This window comes from Ahaetulla prasina, chromosome 9, assembly GCF_028640845.1.
Source record: "Ahaetulla prasina isolate Xishuangbanna chromosome 9, ASM2864084v1, whole genome shotgun sequence".
NCBI classification, from domain to species: Eukaryota; Metazoa; Chordata; class Lepidosauria; order Squamata; family Colubridae; genus Ahaetulla; species Ahaetulla prasina.
Window position 1 is genome coordinate 14,349,334 of NC_080547.1, and position 23,028 is coordinate 14,372,361.

Consider the following 23,028-nt stretch of genomic DNA (forward strand, 5'->3'; position numbering starts at 1 on the left):
CTTTTTCACATGGGGAAGAGTGGGGTATGTATGTGTGTGTGTGAACTGTTCTGGAATGAGAACATTTGCACTGAGAGTGTGTAGTTCCTGCTAGGTGTGTTATGGTACCGATGTGTGACTAGAATGTATTAATTGGGCTTAGCTGTAAGAAAGAGGGAGGTTAGTCATTGCAGAACCTATTCTCCAAAACACCAGAAGGCAGAACAAGAAGCAATGATGGGTGGAAACTTACTCAAGGAGAGAAACCACTTAGAACTAAGGAGAAATTTCCTGACAGTGAGAACAATGAATCAGTGGAACAACTTGCCTCCAGAAGTTGCGAATACTCCAACACTGGAAGTTTTTAAGAAAATGTTGGATAACCATCTGACTGAAATGGTGTAGGATTTCCTGCCTGGGCAGGGGGTTGTACTAGAAGGCCTCCAAGGCAGGGGTGAAAAGCTATCGGTTCGGACCGGTTCGGCCGATCCGGTAGCGATGGTGGCGGGTGGTTCGGAGAACTGTAGTGATGGTGGCACGAGGCTCCGCCCACCCACTCAGTCGTTGTTACTTCCTGGTTTTAACCAGGAAGTAACCTGATCGTTACCCTCTGTGCATGCTCAGAAGGGTTTGCGCATGCACAGAGGGTCCAGGCGCGCATAAGACATGTGCATGCACATGAGCAAAGCACAAATGTGTGCGCGGCACATACACTTCTGGACCGGTAGGGAAGGTAAGTAGATTTCACCCCTCCTCCAAGGTTCCTTCCTACTCTGTTCTTCTCTTCTCTTCTCTTCTCTTCTCTTCTCTTCTCTTCTCTTCTCTTCTCTTCTCTTCTCTTCTCTTCTCTTCTCTTCTCTTCTCTCCTCTCCTCTCCTCTCCTCTCCTCTCCTCTCCTCTTTTGTTTTGTTTTATTCTAGTTCTATTCTAATTCTTATTCTATTCTATTCTATTCTATTCTATTCTATTCTATTCTATTCTATTCTATTCTATTCTATTCTATTCTATTCTATTCTATTCTATTCTATTCTATTCTATTCTTCTACCTGGTACCATGGATGGATCTCTGGAAGAAGTTCTTCAATTTACAACAGTTCATTTAGTGATCGTTCATATTTATGAAGGTTGCAGTGCCCCCAGTGGTTGTGTCTTATCAATCACATAGATTCACTTAATAACGGTGGCAAGAAAAGCTCTTACAACGGGGCAAAATTCACTGAACCGCTGTCTCGCTCAGCGACAGAAATTTTGGGCTCCGTTGTGGTCATCGGTTGAGGACTGTCTGTAGGAGGCCTGCATCTTTAACGGGAACTAATCAGTTTCTCTTCGCCTTCCTTCCTTGCAAGAGGTAGCTGACCTCTGCTTAATCCTAGATTATGTTCTTAACCAGGAAGGGGGCCCTGTTATGCCTCGCACTTAAGATGTTGATACTTGGCTTGTTGCAGATGGCTCTGTTCTTTTCTTGCTTTTCTTAGCACCCCAGAAACCCAGTTTCGTTACCTCTCTTTCTGGGACCCACCAATGGTCTTTCCTTCCCGGTGGTTAGAACGCAGTATTGCAAGCTAACTCTGTCGACTGCTAGCGGTTTGATCCTGATTGGCTCAAGGTTGACTCAGCCTTCCATCCTTCCGAGGTCGGTAAAATGAGGAGCCGGATTGTTGGGAGGCAGTCGGCTGACTCTGTAAACCGCTTAGAGAGGGCTGTAAAAGCACTGAGAAGCGGTATATAAGTTTAAATGCTATTGCTATTGACAGGGATGATCTGATCTTCTCCCCTCCCACTTCCCTTCCCTTTTCTAGCTTCTTCTTTTACTGCGTTCCTTTGCACATTTTAAAATCCACAGGTCGTCCTCAACCATTGAGCCCCAAATTGATGTCGCCAAGAGTGAAATTTCCCGAAGTGCGTTTGGTCCCGTTTTACGACTTTCCTTGCCGCAATTGTTCCGTGAACCACCGCCGTTGTTAAATTAGTCACGCGGTTGTTAAACGAATGCTGTTTCCCCGTTGACTCTGCTTGTGAAAAAGTGGCAAAAGTGGGATCTTATGACCCCCGGGACACACTGCAACCGTCATCAATCGGAAATCCATTGCCAAGCGTCTGCATTTCTGATAAAGTGATGGTGGGGAGGCCCCGACGGTTGTAAGTGTGAGAAACGGCTGTCAGTCCCTTTTTCTGCCATGCCGTTGTAACTTCAAACAGCCACTAAACCAGCGGTCACCAACTGGTGGTCCGTGGACCACTGGTGGTCCGTGAGAAAATGTTGGTGGTCCGCAGAAAAAATATTTGCATTTTTTTATATTGCACTAAATCAGGGGTCCTCGAACTACGGCCCCTGGGCTGGATACGTGCAGTGAACAGTTGTGTTGTTGCAGAAAGTCTCTCCCTTAGGGGTCTTTTTGTGTGGGTCAGAGGGGGGCAGAAATTCCAACTTGGGGTCTGCTTCAGCCTCCTGGTGTGGGGCTTTGGGTGAAGGCTGGAGGGAAAGAACCGGAGGGCCTCGTTCCAGTGGGACTGCATCATGGCCTGGAACTGGCTGACCATCTCAGCCCGCTGAGCCTCCAGGCGCCGGTACCTGGCTTTGCCCTCTCACAGGTCTTCCTCTGCTTGGAAAGCCTATGCTCCTAGTCCTCAGTGAGATGTTTCTACTGAGCCTCCTTCTCGGCCAGATCCAATTTGAACTGAGCCAATTCTTTCTCACGGTGGCTGCTTAGCTCCAACAACTGCTTCCTGTTGGGGCCCTAAGGAGCCCAGGTGGGGAGTGGCTGGGCGGGGAGGGGCGAGTAGAGGCCGGCGGGGCGCCCCTCGACATGAGTGACACCGAATTGGCCCCATCCACCCAATCACATGACCACCTAGCCACGCCCTCCCAGCCGGTCATTCGACAGATCCTATAAGTGGTCCGCAGGATTTAAAATTATGAATTTAGTGGTCCCCGAGGTCTGAAAGGTTGGTGACCCCTGCACTAAACGAAGGGTTGTAAGTCCTCGTACTACTGCAGGGAGCATTTTTACAATTGTGCGTATCCGGATCGATTTGCAGGCTTCCCTTGTCAGACTCCGGCTTTAATTACCCAGACAGGTGAGTCATTCTCTGTCACCGAAAGGTGCAATATTAATAAGAGGTATTTGAATTACAGCGAAAACACCGAAGCCTCAGCCAAGGCTGAGAATGACAGATCGCGTTGCCAGGCGTCCCCAAAGAACTCCACCTGGCAGATGGTCTCCTGGCCTCCACTTCTGGAACCCCGTTGCCTGCAATACGGGTGCTCCTCGACTTACGACCGCAATGGAGCCCTCAGTTTGCTTCGCTAAGCGAGACATTCGTTGAGCGGGTTTTTGCCACTCCCTTACCTCGTTTTACGACTTTGCTGGCCTCGGTTGTGAAGCGAACGGTTGCAGGTAGTAACAGCTTATGACCGCAACTGAGCCCGGAACGTCTGCCGCTAAGTGAGACAGTTAAAGGAATTTTGCCTCGTTTTTAGGACCTTCCTTGCCATGGTTATTCAGTGAATCGTTGCAGTTGATAAGTCAGTAAACCGGTTGTAAAGGGAACCCAGCTTCCCAATTGACTTTGGTTGTCAGAAGGCCCTTCTCTCTCAGCCCAACCTCTCCTCACAGGGTTGTTGTTAATGTTGTGGGGACAATAGGAGGAAGAAGGTGTGCTGGATAGTTCGCCACCTTGAGTTAGTTGGAAAAATAATAAATAATAATAAATAATAAATACAAATAAACTTCGAGTTGATTTATTGGGTGACTGACTATCCGGGTATTTATTTGTTCACTTTTCTATGCCATGGATGTATAGAATAGAATAAATGGAACAGAATAGAACAGAACAGTGAATGGAATAGAATAGTGAATAGAATAGACTAGACTAGACTAGACTAGAATAGAATAGAATACTGGAATGAAGAATAGAATAGAATAGAATAGAATAGAATAGAATAGAATAGAATAGAATAGAATAGAATAGAATAGAATAGAATAGAATAGAATACTGGAATGAAGAATAGAATAGAATAGAATAGAATAGAATAGAATAGAATAGAATAGAATAGAATAGAATAGAATAGAATAGAATAGAAGAGATGAAATGGATTGGATTGGATTGGAATAGAATAGAATATTGGAATGAAGAATAGAATAGAATAGAATAGAATATTGGAATGAATAGAATAGATAGAATAGAATAGAATAGAACAGAACAGAATAGAACAGATAGAATAGAATAGAATAGAATAGAATGAAGAACAGAATAGATGAAATGGATTGGATTGGAATGGAATGAATAGAATATTGGAATGAAGAATAGAACAGAATAGAATAGAACAGAATAGAATAGAATAGAATAGAATAGAACAGAACAGAATAGAATAGAATAGAATAGATATTGGAATGAAGAACAGAATAGAATAGAACAGAATAGAATAGAATAGAACAGAATAGAACACTGGAATGAAGAATAGGATAGAATAGAATAGAATAGAATAGAATAGAATAGAATAGAATAGAATAGAATAGAATAGAATAGAATAGAATAGAAGAGATGAAATGGATTGGATTGGATTGGAATAGAATAGAATATTGGAATGAAGAATAGAATAGAATAGAATAGAATATTGGAATGAAGAATAGAATAGAATAGAATAGAATAGAATAGAATAGAATAGAATAGAATAGATGAAATGGATTGGATTGGAATAGAATAGAATATTGGAATGAAGAATAGAATAGAATAGAATAGAATAGAATAGAATAGAATAGAATAGAATAGAATAGAATAGAATAGAATATTGGAATGAAGAATAGAATAGAATAGAATAGAATAGAATAGAATAGAATAGAATATTGGAATGAAGAACAGAACAGAACAGAACAGAACAGAACAGAATAGAATAGAATAGAATAGAATAGATGGAATGGATTGGAATGGAATGGAATGGAATAGAATAGAATAGATATTGGAATGAAGAATAGAATAGAATAGAATAGAATAGAATAGAATATTAGAATGAAGAACAGAACAGAACAGAACAGAACAGAATAGAATAGAATAGAATAGAATAGATGGAATGGATTGGAATGGAATGGAATGGAATGGAATGGAATGGAATGGAATGGAATGGAATAGAATAGGATAGAATAAGAATTAGAACAAAACTAAAAAAAACAAACAAAACAAAACAGAGTTGGAAGGGACCTTGGAGGTCTTCTAGTCCAACCCCCTGCTTAGGAATGACTTCAATCCACTTTCTCCTAAGCCAGCCATTTTCCCCCCCCTAACTAAGGAATGCCAGCCTTTTTTCAGAAGGGAAGCATTAAATCCCTGAGAATTTGGACAGCTCTCTTGGCCTAATATTTCAAGATTTTTCCCATTGCAAGGTTGAAGTTTTTCCCCCCCCCAATGAAATGTTGAGATTGGCGCGGGTGAGGTCTCTCCGGGATGGGCCTGTAAATGAAAGTACAGGTGGTTCTCGACCGACGACCACAATGGAGCCCCAAATTTCCGTCGGTAAACGAGACGTCTGTTGAGTTTCGCTCCCATCTTACGACCTTCCTCGCCTCCGTTGTGAAGCGAATACTGCACTTGATAAGTTTGTAACCGCCCTTGCGACGTGAACCTGGCTCTCCCCCCTCCCCCCAGTCGACTTGGCTTGTTGGAAGGTCGCCCGAGGGGGAATCACGTGACCTTGGGACCTTGCCACGGTCGTTAAGTAGGAACCAGTGGCCAAAGCGTCTGAGTTTTGATCCCGTGTGTGTTTATGGGGAATGCTTCAAAGGTCCCGTATTGGTGAACAATGTGAACAAAGTCCCTTGTTTCAGGACCATCGTAACTAGGAACCGTTGTAAGCCGAGGAATGCCGAGGAGCCAGGGAAGGCCAAGAAGGGGCTTGTTTACCCCCCCAAAAAAGGGAAAATGACACATCCTGAGTTGGTGAGGCCGTGTCCAGAACTGCAAGTGACTTCTAAAACGGGCTTTCTCTCTCTCTCTCTTTTGTTTTTATTTTTTTGCCTTGTCTTTGCATTTCTTTTGCATTTATCGGTCGCCTTGTTAACATGGCCTTTCGCTCGCCAAGCTGTGTTGCAGCCGGGAAAATAGCCAAAGGGGTACAGAGAGGGATGGGGAGTGGGGTTGGGGGGGGGGAGGGCTCCTCCCAAGCCTCTTCCCCCCCCCCCCCCGCAGGATCCCTCGGGACCTCCCGATCAAAGTGGGTGAATTATGTAAACGGACAGCTCCCGGCCTCTGCCTGCCTGCCTCTGGTGTGTGAGAGCGTGCTTGCCTGTGTATGCACATGTTATATGTGCGAGAGCATCCGTGTAAGGCAAGAGACCGAAAGAGAAGGAAGGAAGGAAGGAAGGAAGGAAGGAAGGAAGGAAGGAAGGAAGGAAGGAAGGAAGGAAGGAAGGAAAGGAAGACCTTCTGTGAAGCCTGGCCCCCCCTTTGATTTGGCTGGGAAGGAGGGGCGACCGGCTGGCGTAGGCTTTCGCTATGGCTGCTGAGGATAGGCGATGCTTCCATCCTGCTGCGGGGAGCAGGGGGTCCCTCCTGGTGTAAGAGCCCCCTCCCTCTTCCTGGGGAAGAAGGGCTTGACCATGGTGCAGGATGGGCAAGGCCCTTTCGGGGGCCCCCACCGGTCCACCCTCCCTGGCCTCCATCCCTACCATCCAACCGCATGAATGAATGAAGTGCCAACGCTTGGCTGCAAGATCTTCTCCCCGATGGCTGCAAGGTTAGTCCGACTGCCTTCTCTTTCTCTTTCTTTCTTCCTTTCTCTTTCTCTCTCTCTGGATGGGCATGGAGGCTGCTTCCTTCTGCCCTCGGGTGCTTTGCGGGGCAGCCCAAGAGCTGCCCGGAGGAGGAGGAGGAGGAGGAACAGGAGGAGGCCATGAGTGGCATAAATCCGGAATCCATGTTGGCGACAGCTGCTTCTCCTTTCCAAGCGCAAAGAAGAAGAAGTGTGTGGCGGTGTGTTTGTGTGTTTGTAGGGGGGGAAGGGGGAGGGGAGAGGGAAGGGAAGCTGCCCGGTGTGATATGACATCATGCTGCAGAGAGGCAGATTCTCTCCTTCTCCTTGCCCCCCACCCCACCTCTCCCCAACCCCTTCAGTCAGGAGCACAGGGCTCCCTTCCCCCTTGCCTGCCTGCCTGCCTGCTCCAGTAATTTTCCTTTTCCTTCTGCCTCTCACCTCGGTTCCCCTGTCCTCCCCCCTCCGCCCCGCAGAATAAACAGAAAAAAAGAAAGCAGACCCCACTCTCCCCCCCAGGTGGATGGACAGACTGACGGATGTGTGGAAGGAGCACTTTGATTGGTCCTCCTTTCCTTTGGTGGTGGATGGGCGGGGAGGAGGAGAAAAAGAAACCCTAACTCAGCATCCTCAGATGCTTTCTATTATTATTATTATTATTATTATTATTATTATTATTATTATTATTATTATTATTATTATTATTATTATTATTATTATTATTATTATTATCATCTCTCTTTTATTCATTAAACACGAAACTCAGAAAACTGAACATTTAAAAATGTGTCACCAATATCATTAACTGGTGCTAATGGTTGATACGTCATTATTATTATTATTATTATTATTATTATTATTATTATTATTATTATTATTATTATTATTTTATTTACACAAAATGACAGTATACATAGCAAACGAGATAACTATGCTGGATTTCGTATCACAGATCACTAGTCGAACACTTCCCAAGCGTTTAGGACTGCGTGATGTATCGGTGAATTACGCGAGCAGATCCCAGTAAAGTGGCCTTCTGCAGCTGACCAGTGGTGATCTTGTCAGCGCCAATTGCTTTGAAGTGCTTGCCTAGGTCTTTAGGCACAGCTCCCAGTGTGCCGAGTACCACTGGAACCACCTGCACTGGTTTATGCCAGAGTCTCTGCAATTCGATGTTTATTATTGTTGTTGTTGTTGCTGCTGTTGCTGCTGTTCTTGTTGTTATTATTATCTCTTTCATTCATTAAACACAAAACTCAGTTAAATGGACATTTAAAAATGTGTCACAAATACGATTGACTGGTGCTAATGGTTGATACAGGTTGCTTTATTATTATTGCTGCTGTTGTTATTGTTATTATTATTATATCTTTTATTCATTAAACATGAAACTCAGTTAACTGGACATTTAAAAATGTGTCACAAATACGATTGACTGGGGCTAATGGTTGATACGGGTTGCTGCCAGTGTCCTAGGTATCAACCAAGTATCTTCTTAAGATGTATGATGTTCCGAGTAGCACAGTTTTTTGCAGTTCCGCTGGTGTCGTTGCAGGAAGCTACAATGTGTTGATGTGTTTTGTAAAATTCTTGGACATGGTGCCAAGTGGCCCGATGACAATGGGTATCACTGTCACATATTTCATCCATAATCGCGTAGTTTCGATGGCCAGGTCGCGATATTTCGTGATTATTGTTTATAAAATTTTATTCATTAAAAAGGAAACTCAGTCAACTGAACATTTAAAAATGTATCGTTATTATTATTATGTACTTTATTCATTAAACATGAAACTCAAGTCAACTGAACATTCAAAAATGCATCACAAATACTATTGACTGGTGCTAATGGTTGATACGGGTTGCTGCCAGCATCCTAGGTGGTATTATTACTATTACTATTACTATTACTATTACTATTACTATTACTATTATTATTATTATTATTATTATTATTATTATTATTATTATTATTATTATTATTATTATCATTTGCATTTTGCAAGGGGGGCAGATGGAGAGAACAGGAAGCTGGGCTGTTTTCAACTGGGAATTCGGTTGAATTCTCAGTGTGTCATGTCGCGACGGTGTGGGAGAGTTGTGGGGTGCGTTTGTGTGTACCCATGCGCCGCTGGGCTGTGCAATCCACTGCTTTGGACCTCTTCTGCTCCCCCCCTTTTTTTTTGCCATAGACAAAGGAGGGGAGGGGGAACCCACCAATGGGAATCTTTGGTTCCCTTGAGGCTCGCGTGATATATGTCAGTCAAGAGGGTGGCTTGGAATGAAGAAATGCCCCAAGATGGCTCAAAGCAGAAATCCGGGGTTTGCAAGACCCAGTGGCAGACTTGCTTCCATTTCACCGTTCCTCAACCGTGCCTCGATTCAGTGATTGTCTTCCTCTCCCAAAAATAGGGGTGTGTTGCAGAAAAGGCGCTGCATCAGAGGTGGGTTTCAGCCGGTTCTGACCAGTTCTGGAGAACCGGTAGCGGAAATTTTGAGTAGTTTGGAGAACCGGTAGTAAAAATTCTGACTGGCCCCGCCCCCATCTACTCTCTCCCTCTCGTGTCCCAGCTATTCGGGAGGAAATGGGGATTTTACAGTATCCTTCCCCTGGAGTGGGGTGGGAATGGAGATTTTACAGTATCCTTCCCTTGGAGTGGGATGGGAATGGAGATTTTACAGTATCCTTCCCCTGGAATGGGATGGGAATGGAGATTTTACAGTATCCTTCCTCTGGAGTGGGATGGGAATGGAGATTTTACAGTATCCTTCCCCTGGAGTGGGATGGGAATGGAGATTTTACAATATCCTTTCCCTGGAGTGGGATGGGAATGGAGATTTTTCAGTATCCTTCCCCTGGAGTGGGATGGGAATGGAGATTTTACAGTATCCTTCCCCTGGAATGGGATGGGAATGGAGATTTTACAGTATCCTTCCCTTGGAGTGGGATGGGAATGGAGATTTTACAGTATCCTTCCCTTGGAGTGGGATGGGAATGGAGATTTTACAGTATCCTTCCCCTGGAATGGGATGGCAATGGAGATTTTACAGTATCCTTCCCCTGGAGTGTTGTGGGAATGGAGATTTTACAGTATCCTTCCCCTGGAGTGGGATGGGAATGGCGATTTTACAGTATCCTTTCCCTGGAGTGGGATGGGAATGGAGATTTTTCAGTATCCTTCCCCTGGAGTGGGATGGGAATGGAGATTTTGCAGTATCCTTCCCCTGGAGTGGGATGGGAATGGAGATTTTACAGTATCCTTCCCCTGGAGTGGGATGGGAATGGAGATTTTACAGTATCCTTCCCTTGGAGTGGGATGGGAATGGAGATTTTACAGTATCCTTCCCCTGGAATGGGATGGGAATGGAGATTTTACAGTATCCTTCCCCTGGAGTGGGGTGGGAATGGAGATTTTACAGTATCCTTCCCCTGGAGTGGGATGGGAATGGAGATTTTACAGTATCCTTTCCCTGGAGTGGGATGGGAATGGAGATTTTACAGTATCCTTCCCCTGGAGTGGGATGGGAATGGAGATTTTGCCATATCCTTTCCCTGGAGTCGGATGGGAATGGAGATTTTACAGTATCCTTCCCCTGGAGTGGGATGGGAATGGAGATTTTACAGTATCTTTCCCCTGGAGTCGGATGGGAATGGAGATTTTGCAGTATCCTTCCCCTGGAGTGGGATGGGAATGGAGATTTTGCCATATCCTTTCCCTGGAGTGGGATGGGAATGGAGATTTTACAGTATACTTCCCCTGGAGTGGGATGGGAATGGAGATTTTACAGTATCTTTCCCCTGGAGTGGGATGGGAATGGAGATTTTGCAGTATCCTTCCCCTGGAGTGGGGAGCGAATGGAGATTTTACAGTATCCTTCCCCTGGAGTGGGGTGGGAATGGAGATTTTACAGTATCCTTCCCCTGGAGTGGGATGGGAATGGAGATTTTACAGTATCCTTCCCCTGGAATGGGATGGGAATGGAGATTTTACAGTATCCTTCCCCTGGAGTGGGGAGGGAATGGAGATTTTACAGTATCCTTCCCCTGGAATGGGATGGGAATGGAGATTTTACAGTATCCTTCCCCTGGAGTGGGGTAGAATGGAGATTTTACAGTATCCTTCCCTTGGAGTGGGATGGGAATGGAGATTTTGCAGTATCCTTCTCCTGGAGTGGGGAGGGAATGGAGATTTTACAGTATCCTTCCCCTGCCACCCCCACCAAGCCACGCCCACCAAGCCACACCCACAGAACCGGTAGTAAAAATTTTTTGAAACCCACCACTGTTCTCCACACATCCCTTTTTGTTGAAATGTAGGTGGTGGAAGGATAAATCAAGGCAAGGGGGGGGTAGGGGAGTGGAGTGGGGAGGGGGAAAGAATAGAGTTGAGCTCTGTGGAAGGAAGACGAATGCCCGAGATAGCATCCTGAAGCCCAGGGTGACTTGATTCCTTTTCATTAATAATAATTAAAAAAAACCCCAGAAAAACCGCAAGAGATGCTCAGCATGAAAACGCAAAGCCGGAAAAGCTTTTCTGATTGGTTGACACTGCCTCTCCGCCCACAGTGACAAGCCCATGCAAATTAACTCATGACGACCCGCCAAAATAGCATTGAGCTCCATGGGCAAACGACGGGAACATGGAGGAAGCCTCGAAGAGGAGTGGGAAGGAAGCACCTAGTGTTGTGTCTGCGCCCCCCCCTTGAGCCGGGCCCCCTGCCAGAAAGTGACTCAGGAAGTGAGGGGGAAGGGCCATCAGGACTTACCTCAGGAGCACCGGCTTCCCTGGCTCAGCTCCAGGAGCCAGAGGCAGGCCAGGTGGAGGAGATAACGAGGCCTCCGTCCCCTGACTCTTCTCCCCCACCAAGGCCACACCTCCAGACCCAGCTGATGGCAATCAGGCCTGGCTGGACCCTAGTTTTCATAGGCAGGAGAGGCGGGAACAACAGAAGCAGGGGTGGGGCAGGCCTAGGAAGTGCTGCGTCATGGAGCCACACCCCACAGGATATAAAAGCAGCAAGGTCTGCTATGCCTCTTCGTAGCAGGCAAATCAACTGTTTGACCAGAGCTGAAGTACTGTTTGTTGACTCATCGGCATCAAGGGAGATAACAGAGACACTTGGCAGACGCTCGCTAGTTTGCTGCCAGAGCTGATAGTGCCGGCTAATTAAGCCATTGCTCGTATGGAGGCGAGGGGGGACAGAACACCTAGCGAAGGAAAAGAGTGTCTTGAGATAGGAGATCTGGAGTAGATGGAATCCATCATGCTCAAGAGTTGGTGCACTGTGCCTTGTGTTGGTCATCTCACCAAGCTGGCCAGTCTGTCAGAAGCTCCCTAAACCTTCCGCCTCTGAGAAGGACAGCTCCTTTCTCTCTCCTCCTTCCTGCGTACGTGGTCCCTACCAAGAGAGAGGAGGCAATGTCCTTCAGGCTGCCTCAGAGAAAGTTGCCAGTTTAGTGTGCCAGTCCTGCCTGGTATAAGAACAGACTGAGAAAAAAAATGTTCATGAGAACACGAGCTTTCCTTAATATGTACTGTAGCTGCCATTAGTGACAGTAAGTCAGGGAGGGAGGGAGGAAAGAAGAAGGGAAAGGAAAGAAATAAGGAAGGAAGGAAGAGGGAAGGAAGGAGAAATGAAGGGGAGGAAAGAGAAAAGGAAGGGGGAGGGAGGGAGGAAGGAAGGAAAGAAGAAATGGAAGGAAATAAATAAAGAAGGAAGAGGGAAGGAAGGCAAAAAAAGAAGGGGACGAAGGAAGGAAGGAAGGAGAAAAGGAAGGGAGAGAGGGAGGGAGGAAGGGAGGAAGGAAGGAAAGAAGAAAGGGAAGGAAAGAAAGACAAAAGGAAGGAAGGGGGGAGGGAGGAGAAAAGAAGAAGGGGAGGAAGGAAAGATGAAGGAAGGAGAAAAGGAAGGGAGGGAGGAAGGAAGGAAGGAGACAAGGAATGAATAAAAGAAGAAGGAAGGAAGGTGAAAAGGGAGGAAGGGAGGAGGGAGGAGGGACGGAAGCAGACACTTTGGTCTACTTGAGAAGGTGAACATTTTAAAAATCTGTACTAACTAAGCCATGAGGCAGCAGAAGGTCTCAAGATTATTTATTCTACGCAATCCTATCTAGGGAACTTTCATCTCTGGGTCCCTGCAGCTTCTGAGGGAATTCACGCAACTGGGAGCTCTCTCCAGTCGTTTTGTGTTCCCCTCTAACACCTTTACTAAAAGCCAATAATTGCATGTGTAAAGATTGAATCCCTCCACATTCCATGCAGAATGAAACAGGGAAGCCCCTATTAAAAAAAAAAAAGATAACTCTTATAACTGAAGTAATTTGCAGACCATAAGAAGAAAGAATCCAACTTTAGAATAGAACAGAACAGAACAGAACAGAACAGAACAGAACAGAACAGAATAGAATAGAATAGAATAGAATTCTCCTTAGTTCGCCCTTGTGACGTCTCGTCTGGATTACTGCAATGCTCTCTACATGGGGCTCCCCTTGAAGGGCATCCGGAGGCTGCAGTTGGTCCAGAATGCAGCTGCGCGGGTGATAGAGGGAGCCCCTCGTGGCTCCCGAGTGACACCTATCCTGCGCAGGCTGCACTGGCTACCTGTGGCCTTCCGGGTGCGCTTCAAGGTGTTGGTGAACGTCTTTAAAGCGCTCCATGGCATAGGGCCGGGTTACTTACGGGACCGCCTGCTGCTACCGAATACCTCTCACCGACCCGTGCGCTCTCACAGAGAGGGACTCCTCAGGGTGCCGTCGGCGCGACAGTGTCGTCTGGCGACACCCAGGGGAAGGGCCTTCTCTGTGGGGGCTCCCGCCCTCTGGAACGAGCTCCCCCCAGGACTTCGTCAACTTCCGGACCTCCGAACCTTTCGCCGCGAGCTCAAAACGTACTTATTTATCTGCGCTGGACTGGGTTAGTTTTTTAAGTTATGGGTTTTTAATGGTGATTTTATAGTTTAGGGTTTTATATCGGTCGTCTGACCGTTTTTAGTTTTAAATTGGCCGGTTAAATATTTCATTTTAAATGTATTTTAAATTTATTGTGTACCTATGTGTTTTAATAAGGCTGTACACCGCCCTGAGTCCTTCGGGAGAAGGGCGGTCTAGAAATCTAATTAATAAATAAAATAAATAAATAAATAAATAAATAGTTCTAGGTTGCTTCTGTCCTTGATTAATTTCCATCCATCCTTTCTTGTGGCTGCCTTCAAATGGGATGGGATGGGATGGGATGGGATGGGATGGGAATAGAATAGAATAGAATTTTTTATTGGCCAAGTGTGATTGGACATATAAGGAATTTGTCTTTGGTGCATATGCTCTCAGTGTACATAAAAGAAAAGATATATTCATCAAGAATCCTAAGGTACAACACTTCATGATAGTCATGGGGTACAAATAAGCAATCAGGAAACAATCAATATCAATATAAATCGTAAGGATACAAGAAACAAAGTTAACAATCATAATAGTCATAAGTGGAAGGAGATGGGTGATGGGAACAATGAGAAGATTAATAGTAGTGCAGATTTAGTGAATAGTTTGACAGTGTTGATGGAATTATTTGTTTAGCAGAGTGATGGCCTTCGGGAAAAAACTGTTCTTGTGTCTAGTTGTTCTGGTGTGCAGTGCTCTATAGCGTCGTTTTGAGGGTAGGAGTTGAAACAGTTTATGTCCAGGATGCGAGGGGTCTGTAAATATTTTCACGGCCCTCTTCTTGATTCGTGCAGTATACAGGTCCTCAATGGAAGGCAGGTTGGTAGCAATTATTTTTTCTGCAGTTCTAATTATCCTCTGAAGTCTGTGTTTTTCTTGTTGGGTTGCAGAACCGAACCAGACAGTTATAGAGGTGCAGATGACAGACTTAATAATTCCTCTGTAGAACTAGATCCACAGCTCCTTGGGCAGTTTGAGCTTACTGAGTTGGCGCAGAAAGAAAATACTTTGTTGTCCTTTTTTGATGATGTTTTTGATGTTGGGTGTCCATTTTAGATTGTGTAAGGCATCAGCTTCTTCTTTGAGCACCTTGTCCTCTTTTGGGCACCCCACTTACGGGGAAAGCATTTGGAGAAAGGCAGCAAGGATAACCATTAGAAGTCTAAAAGTTTAAGTGTCTTCATAAAAAAAAAAGAAATTAAAAGTTAAGGTTGTTGGGAATTAGAACGGTGGTCTCCAACGTCCTAAAAGTTTGTTACGCAGAAGATCAGAGTTTGTCCTTTCCCATTCCACACTGTAGGACATGAAAAGAATGAAGTTTGCTCCTAAAAGTCTAAAATCCTAGGACCGTGATGGCGAAACTATGGCATGTGTGCCACAGGTAGCACACAGGGCCCTGTCATGTCCCCCCTCTGATGACTGGGTCTAGGAAGTCCGTATCAAGTGTGGCAACGAAGCCTCTGCAGCTTTGCCAAATTTCTTCCAGGTTTCTCAGGGCAGGCAGGAGTCCAAGTTGTGACTTCAGCAAACTAGATGAGACTTTGCTTGACTCAAGGTTGGAATGCCACAAGCAGGTCCTTTATATAGGCTGTGGGGTGTGGCTCCATGACTCAGCATTTATCCAGGCCTGCCCCTCCCTTCCTTCTGCTGGCGTCGCCTCTCAGATCTCCGGAAGCGAGGATCCTCCCACTGTGAATTCTCTTCAGCTGGATCTGCTGTTGGTAATTCCAGCACGTGGCTGGCTCCCTGCTCACACGCTGTAGGAGTGAGGTTTGTTTGTTTATTCCTGACATCCTATCCGGGCATGGGGCCAGGGCCGGGGGCTGGAGGCATGACAGGCTGTTCATCTTCATTATCAGACTCCGAGTCTGATAACAGGCCCAGGTGTAGACGGGAGGGGCCCGGCTGAGAAGAGGAGGGAGGACGAGGCACAACAGGCCCTCTCTGTAGACACGCGAGCCGTTGGCCCAGTTCAGGTCTGCCGTGCCTGCTGGACATTGGGTCTCTGCACCGCATGCACGGGGGTGGAGCGCATGCAAGAGGCGAACACTCATGCACGGGAGGTGGAGCGCATGGTGCATGGGGGGCCACGCATGCATGCATGGGGGTGGGGCACATGTGTGGGGGCCACACACCTATTGCATTTGGGGGGTTCGGGCACAAACGCTTGTACTTTGGGCACTCAGTCTGGAAAAGGTTAGCCCTCACTATCCTAGGTTTGTCTCATGTCCTGGCTACCACAGATGTAGTAGAAGAAAGTAAAGTTTTTATTTGTGTTGGCGTATTTGGTGATATTTGAAAGTAACTGAATTGGTTTGATTAGATAAACAGAGTTGGAAGAGACCTTGTAAGTCATCTAGTCCAACTCCCTTCTCCTAGCAGAAGACCCTACACCATTTCTGACAGATGGCAGTCCAGTCTCTTCTTGAAAGCCTCCAGTGATGAAGCTCCCACAACTTCCGAAGGCAGCTTCTGTTCCATGGGTTGATTGCTCTCACTGTCAGGAAATTTCTCCTTATTTCTAGGTTGCCTTAGGTGAGTTCAGATTAGTTGTCTGAACCTTGGAATTAAAACCCAGAAAATTACCAAAGAACATCACTTCGAACCAGAGGTGAAATCTAAATTGGTTTTACTACTGGTTCTGTGGGCGTGACTTGGTGAGCATGGCAGGGGAAGGATATTGCAAAATCTCCATTCCCACCCCACTCCAGGGGGAACGATATTGCAAAATCCCCATTCCCTCCCCACTCCTGGGAGAAGGATATTGCAAAATCTCCATTCCCTCCCCACTCCTGGGAGAAGGATATTGCAAAATCTCCATTCCCACCCCACTCCTGGGGGAAGGATATTGAAAAATCCCCATTCCCTCCCCACTCCTGGGAGAAGGATATTGCAAAATCTCCATTCCCACCCCACTTCGGGGCCAGCCAGAGGTGGTATTTGCCGGTTCTTTGAACTGTTCAAAATTTCCGCTACCGGTTCGCCAGAACTTGTCAGGACCTGCTGGATTTCACCCCTGCTTCGAACCCTTCGAATGTGGATTCTTTGCTGGAAGAATTTCTTGGTATGGAATGTTGATCTCTCAAAAATAGCTTAATAGCAAAACCCACATTATAATCTTCCCTTTGTGATCCAACTTGATGGAAGTATTTGTATCTCCTGCACATGAGTGCACGCACAAGCACACATACACAAGCACAATTTTAAGATACTACTTTCCCCACCAGGCCTTTTGTTGGAAATTCTTTCCGGCTACCTATTGTGTGTGTGCTGGGGTGATATATATATCGGCAGCGACTTCTCCAGAAGGGCTTGGAGGGAGGGTCCCACCGAGTTTTTCTGAATTGCCGCTGGCCGGTGAGTTCCATCAAGCATTAATATTATGATTATTTTCAAAGTGGGTCAAGTTGTTTTGTTATTGCCGGCATGGATTCCTGGTCCTTTTGCAAGCCCCGGTTACTATGGAAACCACAGAAGACATTTGCCATGCCTGTTCCTGGTCTGGGTCCAAACAAAAAACAAAACAAAAAACAAAAAACCCAACCGCTGGGACTGAGCAGGAACAGCCAAGGTTTGGGAAGTCTGCGGTGGAGAGTTGTCGAGAACGACGACAAATTGTTGTAGGTCTCGAAATAGTACTAGCAATAGCACTTTGACTTACATACCGCTTCACAGTGCTTTTACAGTCCTCTTTAAGCGGTTTACAGAGTCAGCATTTTGCCCCCAACAATCTGGGTCCTTATTTTACCTACCTCGGAAGGATGGAAGGCCGAGTCTAATCTTGAGCTGGTCAGAATCAAACCGCTGGCAGTCGGCAGAGTTAGCCTGCAATACTGTATTCTAACCACTGTGTCACCACAACCCTTCCTTCCTTCCTTCCTTCCTTCCTTCCTTCCTTCCTTCCTTCCTTCCTTCCTTCCTTCCTTCCTTCCTTCCTTCCTTCTTCTCTCCTTCCTGCCCCATCAGATTGAACTCCAGGCTGTGGGCAGAGTTTGCCTGCAATACTGCATTCTAACCACGTGTCCACATGGCCCGTCCACCTTCCTTCCTTCCTTCCTTCCTTCCTTCCTTCCTTCCTTCCTTCCTTCCTTCCTTCCTTCCTTCCTTCCTTCCTTCCTTCCTTCCTTCCTTCCTTCCTTCCTTCCCACCCCATCAGGGTTGAACTCCAGGCTGTGGGCAAAGTTTGCCTGCAATACTTCATTCTAACCACTCTGTCTACATAGTCTGTCCTTCCTTCCTTCCTTCCTTGAGCCCCATCAGATTGAATTCCAGGTTGTAGGCAGAGTTCGGCTGCAATACTGCATTCTAACCATTGTGTCCACATGGCCCGTCCACCTTCCTTCCTTCCTATATATATATTGGCAGTGGTTTGCTGTCCAAGCTTGTTTCAATTTAGTTTCTGAACGTTTTATTACCAGGCTAAGTAACATCATCAGGATTTTCTTGTCCTATACTCCTTCGCTTATAGATGTCTTGTGTGCCAGTGTAGGTAGTTGGTCTTGTGATTAGTAGTTTGTTTGGAACTATATTTAAATTCTGAGCAGCTGACTGGTTCTCTTGTTGATTGGTCATTCATTCAAATGGTCTGGCTTGTATTCACATGCTGGATCTAGATAATATATTAATATATGTGTTTCAGGGGTGGTATTTACTTACCTTCGCTACCGGTTCGCAAATGTGAGCGCGCACTCATGCACGCTGGCTTTGCACACACAAGCTACCTCTGCACATGTGCAGGGCCTTCCGCGCATGCACAGAGCATTCAAAAACATGGATAAATGGGACGTGATTTCGTCAGGGCGGGTGGGCGGAGCCTCCCACAGGCACCACTACTGGTTTGCCCAAACCGGATCGAACCAGCTGAATACCACCACTGATGTGTGTATATACATACACACACACACACACACACACACACACACACACACACACACACACAAATATATGTAGCTCAGGTGTAGGAGGAGGTGAAGGTTCATTCTCCGAGCTTGTGGGTTAATAATAATAATAATAATAATAATAATAATAATAATAATAATAATAATAATAATAATAATAATAATAATAATGTTTTAATTTGTATATCGCCCTTCTCCCGAAGGACTCAGGGCGGTGAACAGGCAGATAAAATACAGACATACACAATAGTTAAAACAACCCTTAAAAAACTGATTTAAATTTGCCCAAAAATTAAAATAATATACACCCCCATAAAATTACAAAAATTTAAAAACCCATCAAATTCAATTAAAATTAAAGGTAAAAATCAAGCTAGTCCAGCCATACGAAATAAATAGGTTTTAAGTTCGCGGCAAAAGGTCCTAAGGTCAGGTAGTTGTCGAAGCCCGAGGGGAAGTTCGTTCCACAGGGTCGGAGCCCCCACAGAGAAGGCCCTCCCCCTGGGGGCCGCCAGTCGACACTGTTTGGCTGACGGCACCCTGAGGAGTCCCTCTCTGTGGGAACGCACCGGACGATGGGAGATAGAGGCCGGCAGTAGACGGTCCCGTAGATTTCCGAATGTTTGATGACCAGGCTAGGTAACCTTTTCAGCAGAGCACCCCTTCCCCTAAACTCCACTGAAGTTGTTACCTAGTCTGGTAACGAAACATTCCAGATGTTCTGATTTGGGTACCACAAAGCCCCTTCCCAGAAGGATAACAAGGAAAACCGGTCATAGAGAGGAGCATCCCTGACCGTATTGCACGCCCTGATCAAGGAGCACTTATATACCATGTCTTGGATCAGGGGTGTCAAACTGGATTTCTTCGAGGACCAGATCAGCATTGTAGTTCTCTTCCGTGGGCCAGCCGGGGGTGGGGGGAGATGGGATGGACGCCATCTGCAGCACCCTGCCGGCCAAAACAGAGTGCGGGGAGGGCACCCCCTGTTTTGGCCAGCAGAATGCTGCAGGAGGCCGTCCAGGCCCAAAATGGGGCACAGGGGCAACTCACACGGCCCCCCTATGCCCCGTTTTGGCCAGCAGTGTTGCAGGAGGCCGTCCAGGCTGAAAATGGGGCACAGGGGCAACTCACACGGCCCCCCTATGCCCCGTTTTGGCCAGCAGAATGCTGCAGGAGGCCGTCCAGGCCCAAAATGGGGCACAGGGGGCAACTCACACGGGCCTCCTATGCCCCGTTTTGGCCAGCAGTGCTGCAGGAGGCCGTCCAGGCCCAAAATGGGGCACAGGGGGCAACTCACACGGGCCTCCTATGCCCCGTTTTGGCCAGCAGTGCTGCAGGAGGCCGTCCAGGCTGAAAATGGGGTTGGTCAGAGGCTATTTCCAGGCCGGTCCCGCGGGGCAGATTTAAGCACACCGTGGGCTCGGATTCTCTTGAGTTTGACACCCCTCTCCTGAATTGAAGGAAGTGAACTTCCAACAATCTTTTCTGCCTTAAGAAAGATTTGGGCGTTTAGGGAGATCCGTAGTCCCCGAGTTAAAATGTCTTCGCACGCTGCCCAGTGTGGCCGGCTGAGCCAAGTTCCCGTGATGGGTTTTTTTCACTCGCGCTTTTCTCTCTCTTCCCTCTCTCCAGCACTGCCAGTAACTCGAACCGCAGTACGCCCGCTTGCTCCCCAGTCCTGCGCAAACGCTCCCGGTCTCCCACCCCACAGGACCCCCAAGGAGACACCATGGTGGAGAAAGGGTCGGATCATTCTTCTGACAAATCTCCTTCCACGCCAGAGCAAGGTGTGCAACGAAGCTGTTCCTCCCAATCCGGTCGTGGCGGGACCAAGAATTCTAAGGTGAGTTTACTTCTTCGTTGTTGAGCGCTCTTTTATCTTCTCGTTCCTTCCCTTCCTTGTAGGCCTTTCTCATTCTGAGTTTGCCTCCTTTTCACTGTCTCACTTTATCTTGATTTTGAGGTCTTGGCTAGAGTGGTGCGGTGGTCTAGAGGTGGAGCTCTCGCCTCACAATCAGGAGGCTGTGAGTTCGATCCTAGGTAGAGGCAGATATTTTTCTCTCTGGGCACACTGAGAATATATCTGCTGAACAAGACTCCGCATTGGTGACAGGAAAGGGCATCCGGCCAGTAAAACATTCTGCTAGATCCGTTCAGTTGCCCAGACTCCACCCCGCAAGGGATGATGGAGTCGTTAAATGAAGATGATGATGATCAGGTCTTGGCTGACTAACTGCTTTCCTATATGTAATTTGTTAGTCATGGTACTGAGCATGTAACGTGGCCTCAACTCCCACAATTACACGATGACATCTGGATAGAGATTTCAGGATGATCAGGCTCTGAGATGAACCTTAATGGTGGATGGGGCTTTGAATTTTTCCTCCCTCCTGTTCTCTTTTAGAAGCAACACTGAAAAAAGTCCCTGCCTGTTTATACACCTGTGGTTACAGGGGGACTATTAAGCTTCTTAACAAAATGGCCCAGAAATTCTGAATCATCCAATTAAACCATTGTAAAAGAAAGCACTCAAGTTTGAATAGATCTGTGCAAATCCTAAGAGTGTCCGCAACATAACTGTTCCGTCTCCTTCCCCACTTTAGACCCACGAGCTGGCCTTCAGCCAGCCGATTCACGGCTCTTATCAGTCCTGGCAGAGAAATCGCAGCTGCCTGCCAGAGTTCAAACAAATGACTCACGTAGCAAGACTTTCAGCTCTTTTTGAACTGGATCAGCTAAACTTTGCTTCCCGTGGAGTGAGAGCAGTCCCAAAGCTCCTTATATATCCTGTGGGGTGGGGCTCCTGCCCCACCCTTCCTTTTGATGACTCTGCCTCTCTAATCTTCTGAAGCGCGGGTCAAGCCAAGCTTGATTATTATTATCAGCTGCGTCTGAAGGCGTAGCCTGGGGAAGGGAGGAATCAGGGGATGACGGCCTCATTACATCCTCTGACTGGTCTGGTTCTGGCTCCTGGAGCCGAGCCAAAGGAATCGGTGCTCCCGAGGTAAGCCTTATCGGCCCTTCCCCCTCACTCTCGGAGTCACTTTCGGGCATGGGGCCAGGTTCGGGGGCCGGAGTCACAGCAATAACAAAATTTTCTTGTGCGGGGCAGGGGAGCTATTTTTGCAATCTTTCCTTAAATACCATGATGATATCGGAAGAAACCTACCAGATTAAATGAAGAACCCATCTAGACCAGTGGCCCTCAATCTTTTGGACACCAGGATCGGTTCCATGGAGAAAGATTTTTCCATGAACCAGAGTTGGCATGGTTTTACTTCTTGCCTGCATCCCGCGGATGGGGCTTTGCCTTTTTACACGGCCTGGTTTCTGACATTCTGTGGCCCGGTGCTGGTTCATAGACTATTGGTTGGGCACCCCCTGGCCTAAACCAACTATTTGCTTTCACTTTGGCCAAGAAAGTGCCCGTAAGGAATCCCAAAGCTGGTAGGCTAACGGTAATTCTCTGCATTTACACTATGACAATTGATATGGACGACCAATTAAATATAAGTGTGGTAAGGCCACACTTGAAATATTGCATTCTGTTTTGGTCGCCACGTTGTAAAAAAAGATGCTGAGACTATAGAAAGAGTGCAGAGAAGAGCAACCAAGATGATTAGGGGACTGGAGGCTAAAACATATGAAGAACGGTTGCAGGAACTGGGTATGTCTAGTTTAATGAAAAGAAGAACTAGGAGAGACATGATAGCAGTCTTCCAATATCTCAGGGGTTGCCACAAAGAAGAGGGAGTCAAGCTATTCTCCAAAGCACCTGAGGGTAGAACAAGAAGCAATGGGTGGAAACTAATGAAGGAGAGAAGCAACTTAGAACTAAGGAGAAATTTCCTGACAGTTAGAACAATCAATAAGTGGAACAACTTGCCTGCAGAAGTTGTGAATGCTCCAACACTGGAAATTTTTAAGAAAATGTTGGATAGCCATTTGTCTGAAATGGTGTAGAATTTCCTGCCTGGGCAGGGGGTTGGACTAGAAGACCTCCAAGGTCCCTTCCAACTCTGTTATTATATAATATGAGCCAACAGTGTGCGGCGGCAGCCAAAAAAGCCACTGCAATCCTAAATTGCATTAACAGAGGAATGCAATCAAGATCAAGGGAGGTACTAATACCACTCTATGAAGCCTTAGTAAGTTCACACCTAGAATTCTGCATCCAGTTTTGGTCGCCACACTATAAAAAAGATGTTGAGACTCTAGAAAGGGTGCAGAGAAGAGCAAGCAACCAGGATGATGAGGGGACTGGAGGTTAAAACATACAATGAACGGTTGCAGGAACTGGGCCTGGCTAGTCTAGGGAAGAGAAAGACCAGGGGAGACAAGATAGCAGTCTTCCAATATTTGAGGGGTTGCCACAGCCTTTTTCAGCGTGTTGGGGTTATGTGACAGCTTTTTATGATGCTTTCGCTGAAAACCAGCGCTTCTCCAGCGTTTTGCAAAACCATGCC

At 46.5% G+C, this 23,028-nt stretch overlaps 1 protein-coding gene across 6 annotated transcripts in view; it reads left to right on the forward strand.

The window, feature by feature from the left end:
- GRAMD1B (GRAM domain containing 1B) overlaps window positions 1-23,028 on the forward strand; it is a 186,087-nt gene that overhangs the window by 105,578 nt on the left and 57,481 nt on the right. For all 6 annotated transcript variants that reach the window (XR_009156497.1, XM_058194599.1, XM_058194600.1 and 3 more), the window contains one exon: window positions 20,195-20,405. Coding sequence is in view for 5 of the 6 variants with exons in the window: in XM_058194599.1 (XP_058050582.1) it covers window positions 20,195-20,405 (211 nt within the window). In the remaining variant the exon portion in view is untranslated. The remainder of the gene's footprint in view (window positions 1-20,194; window positions 20,406-23,028) is intronic.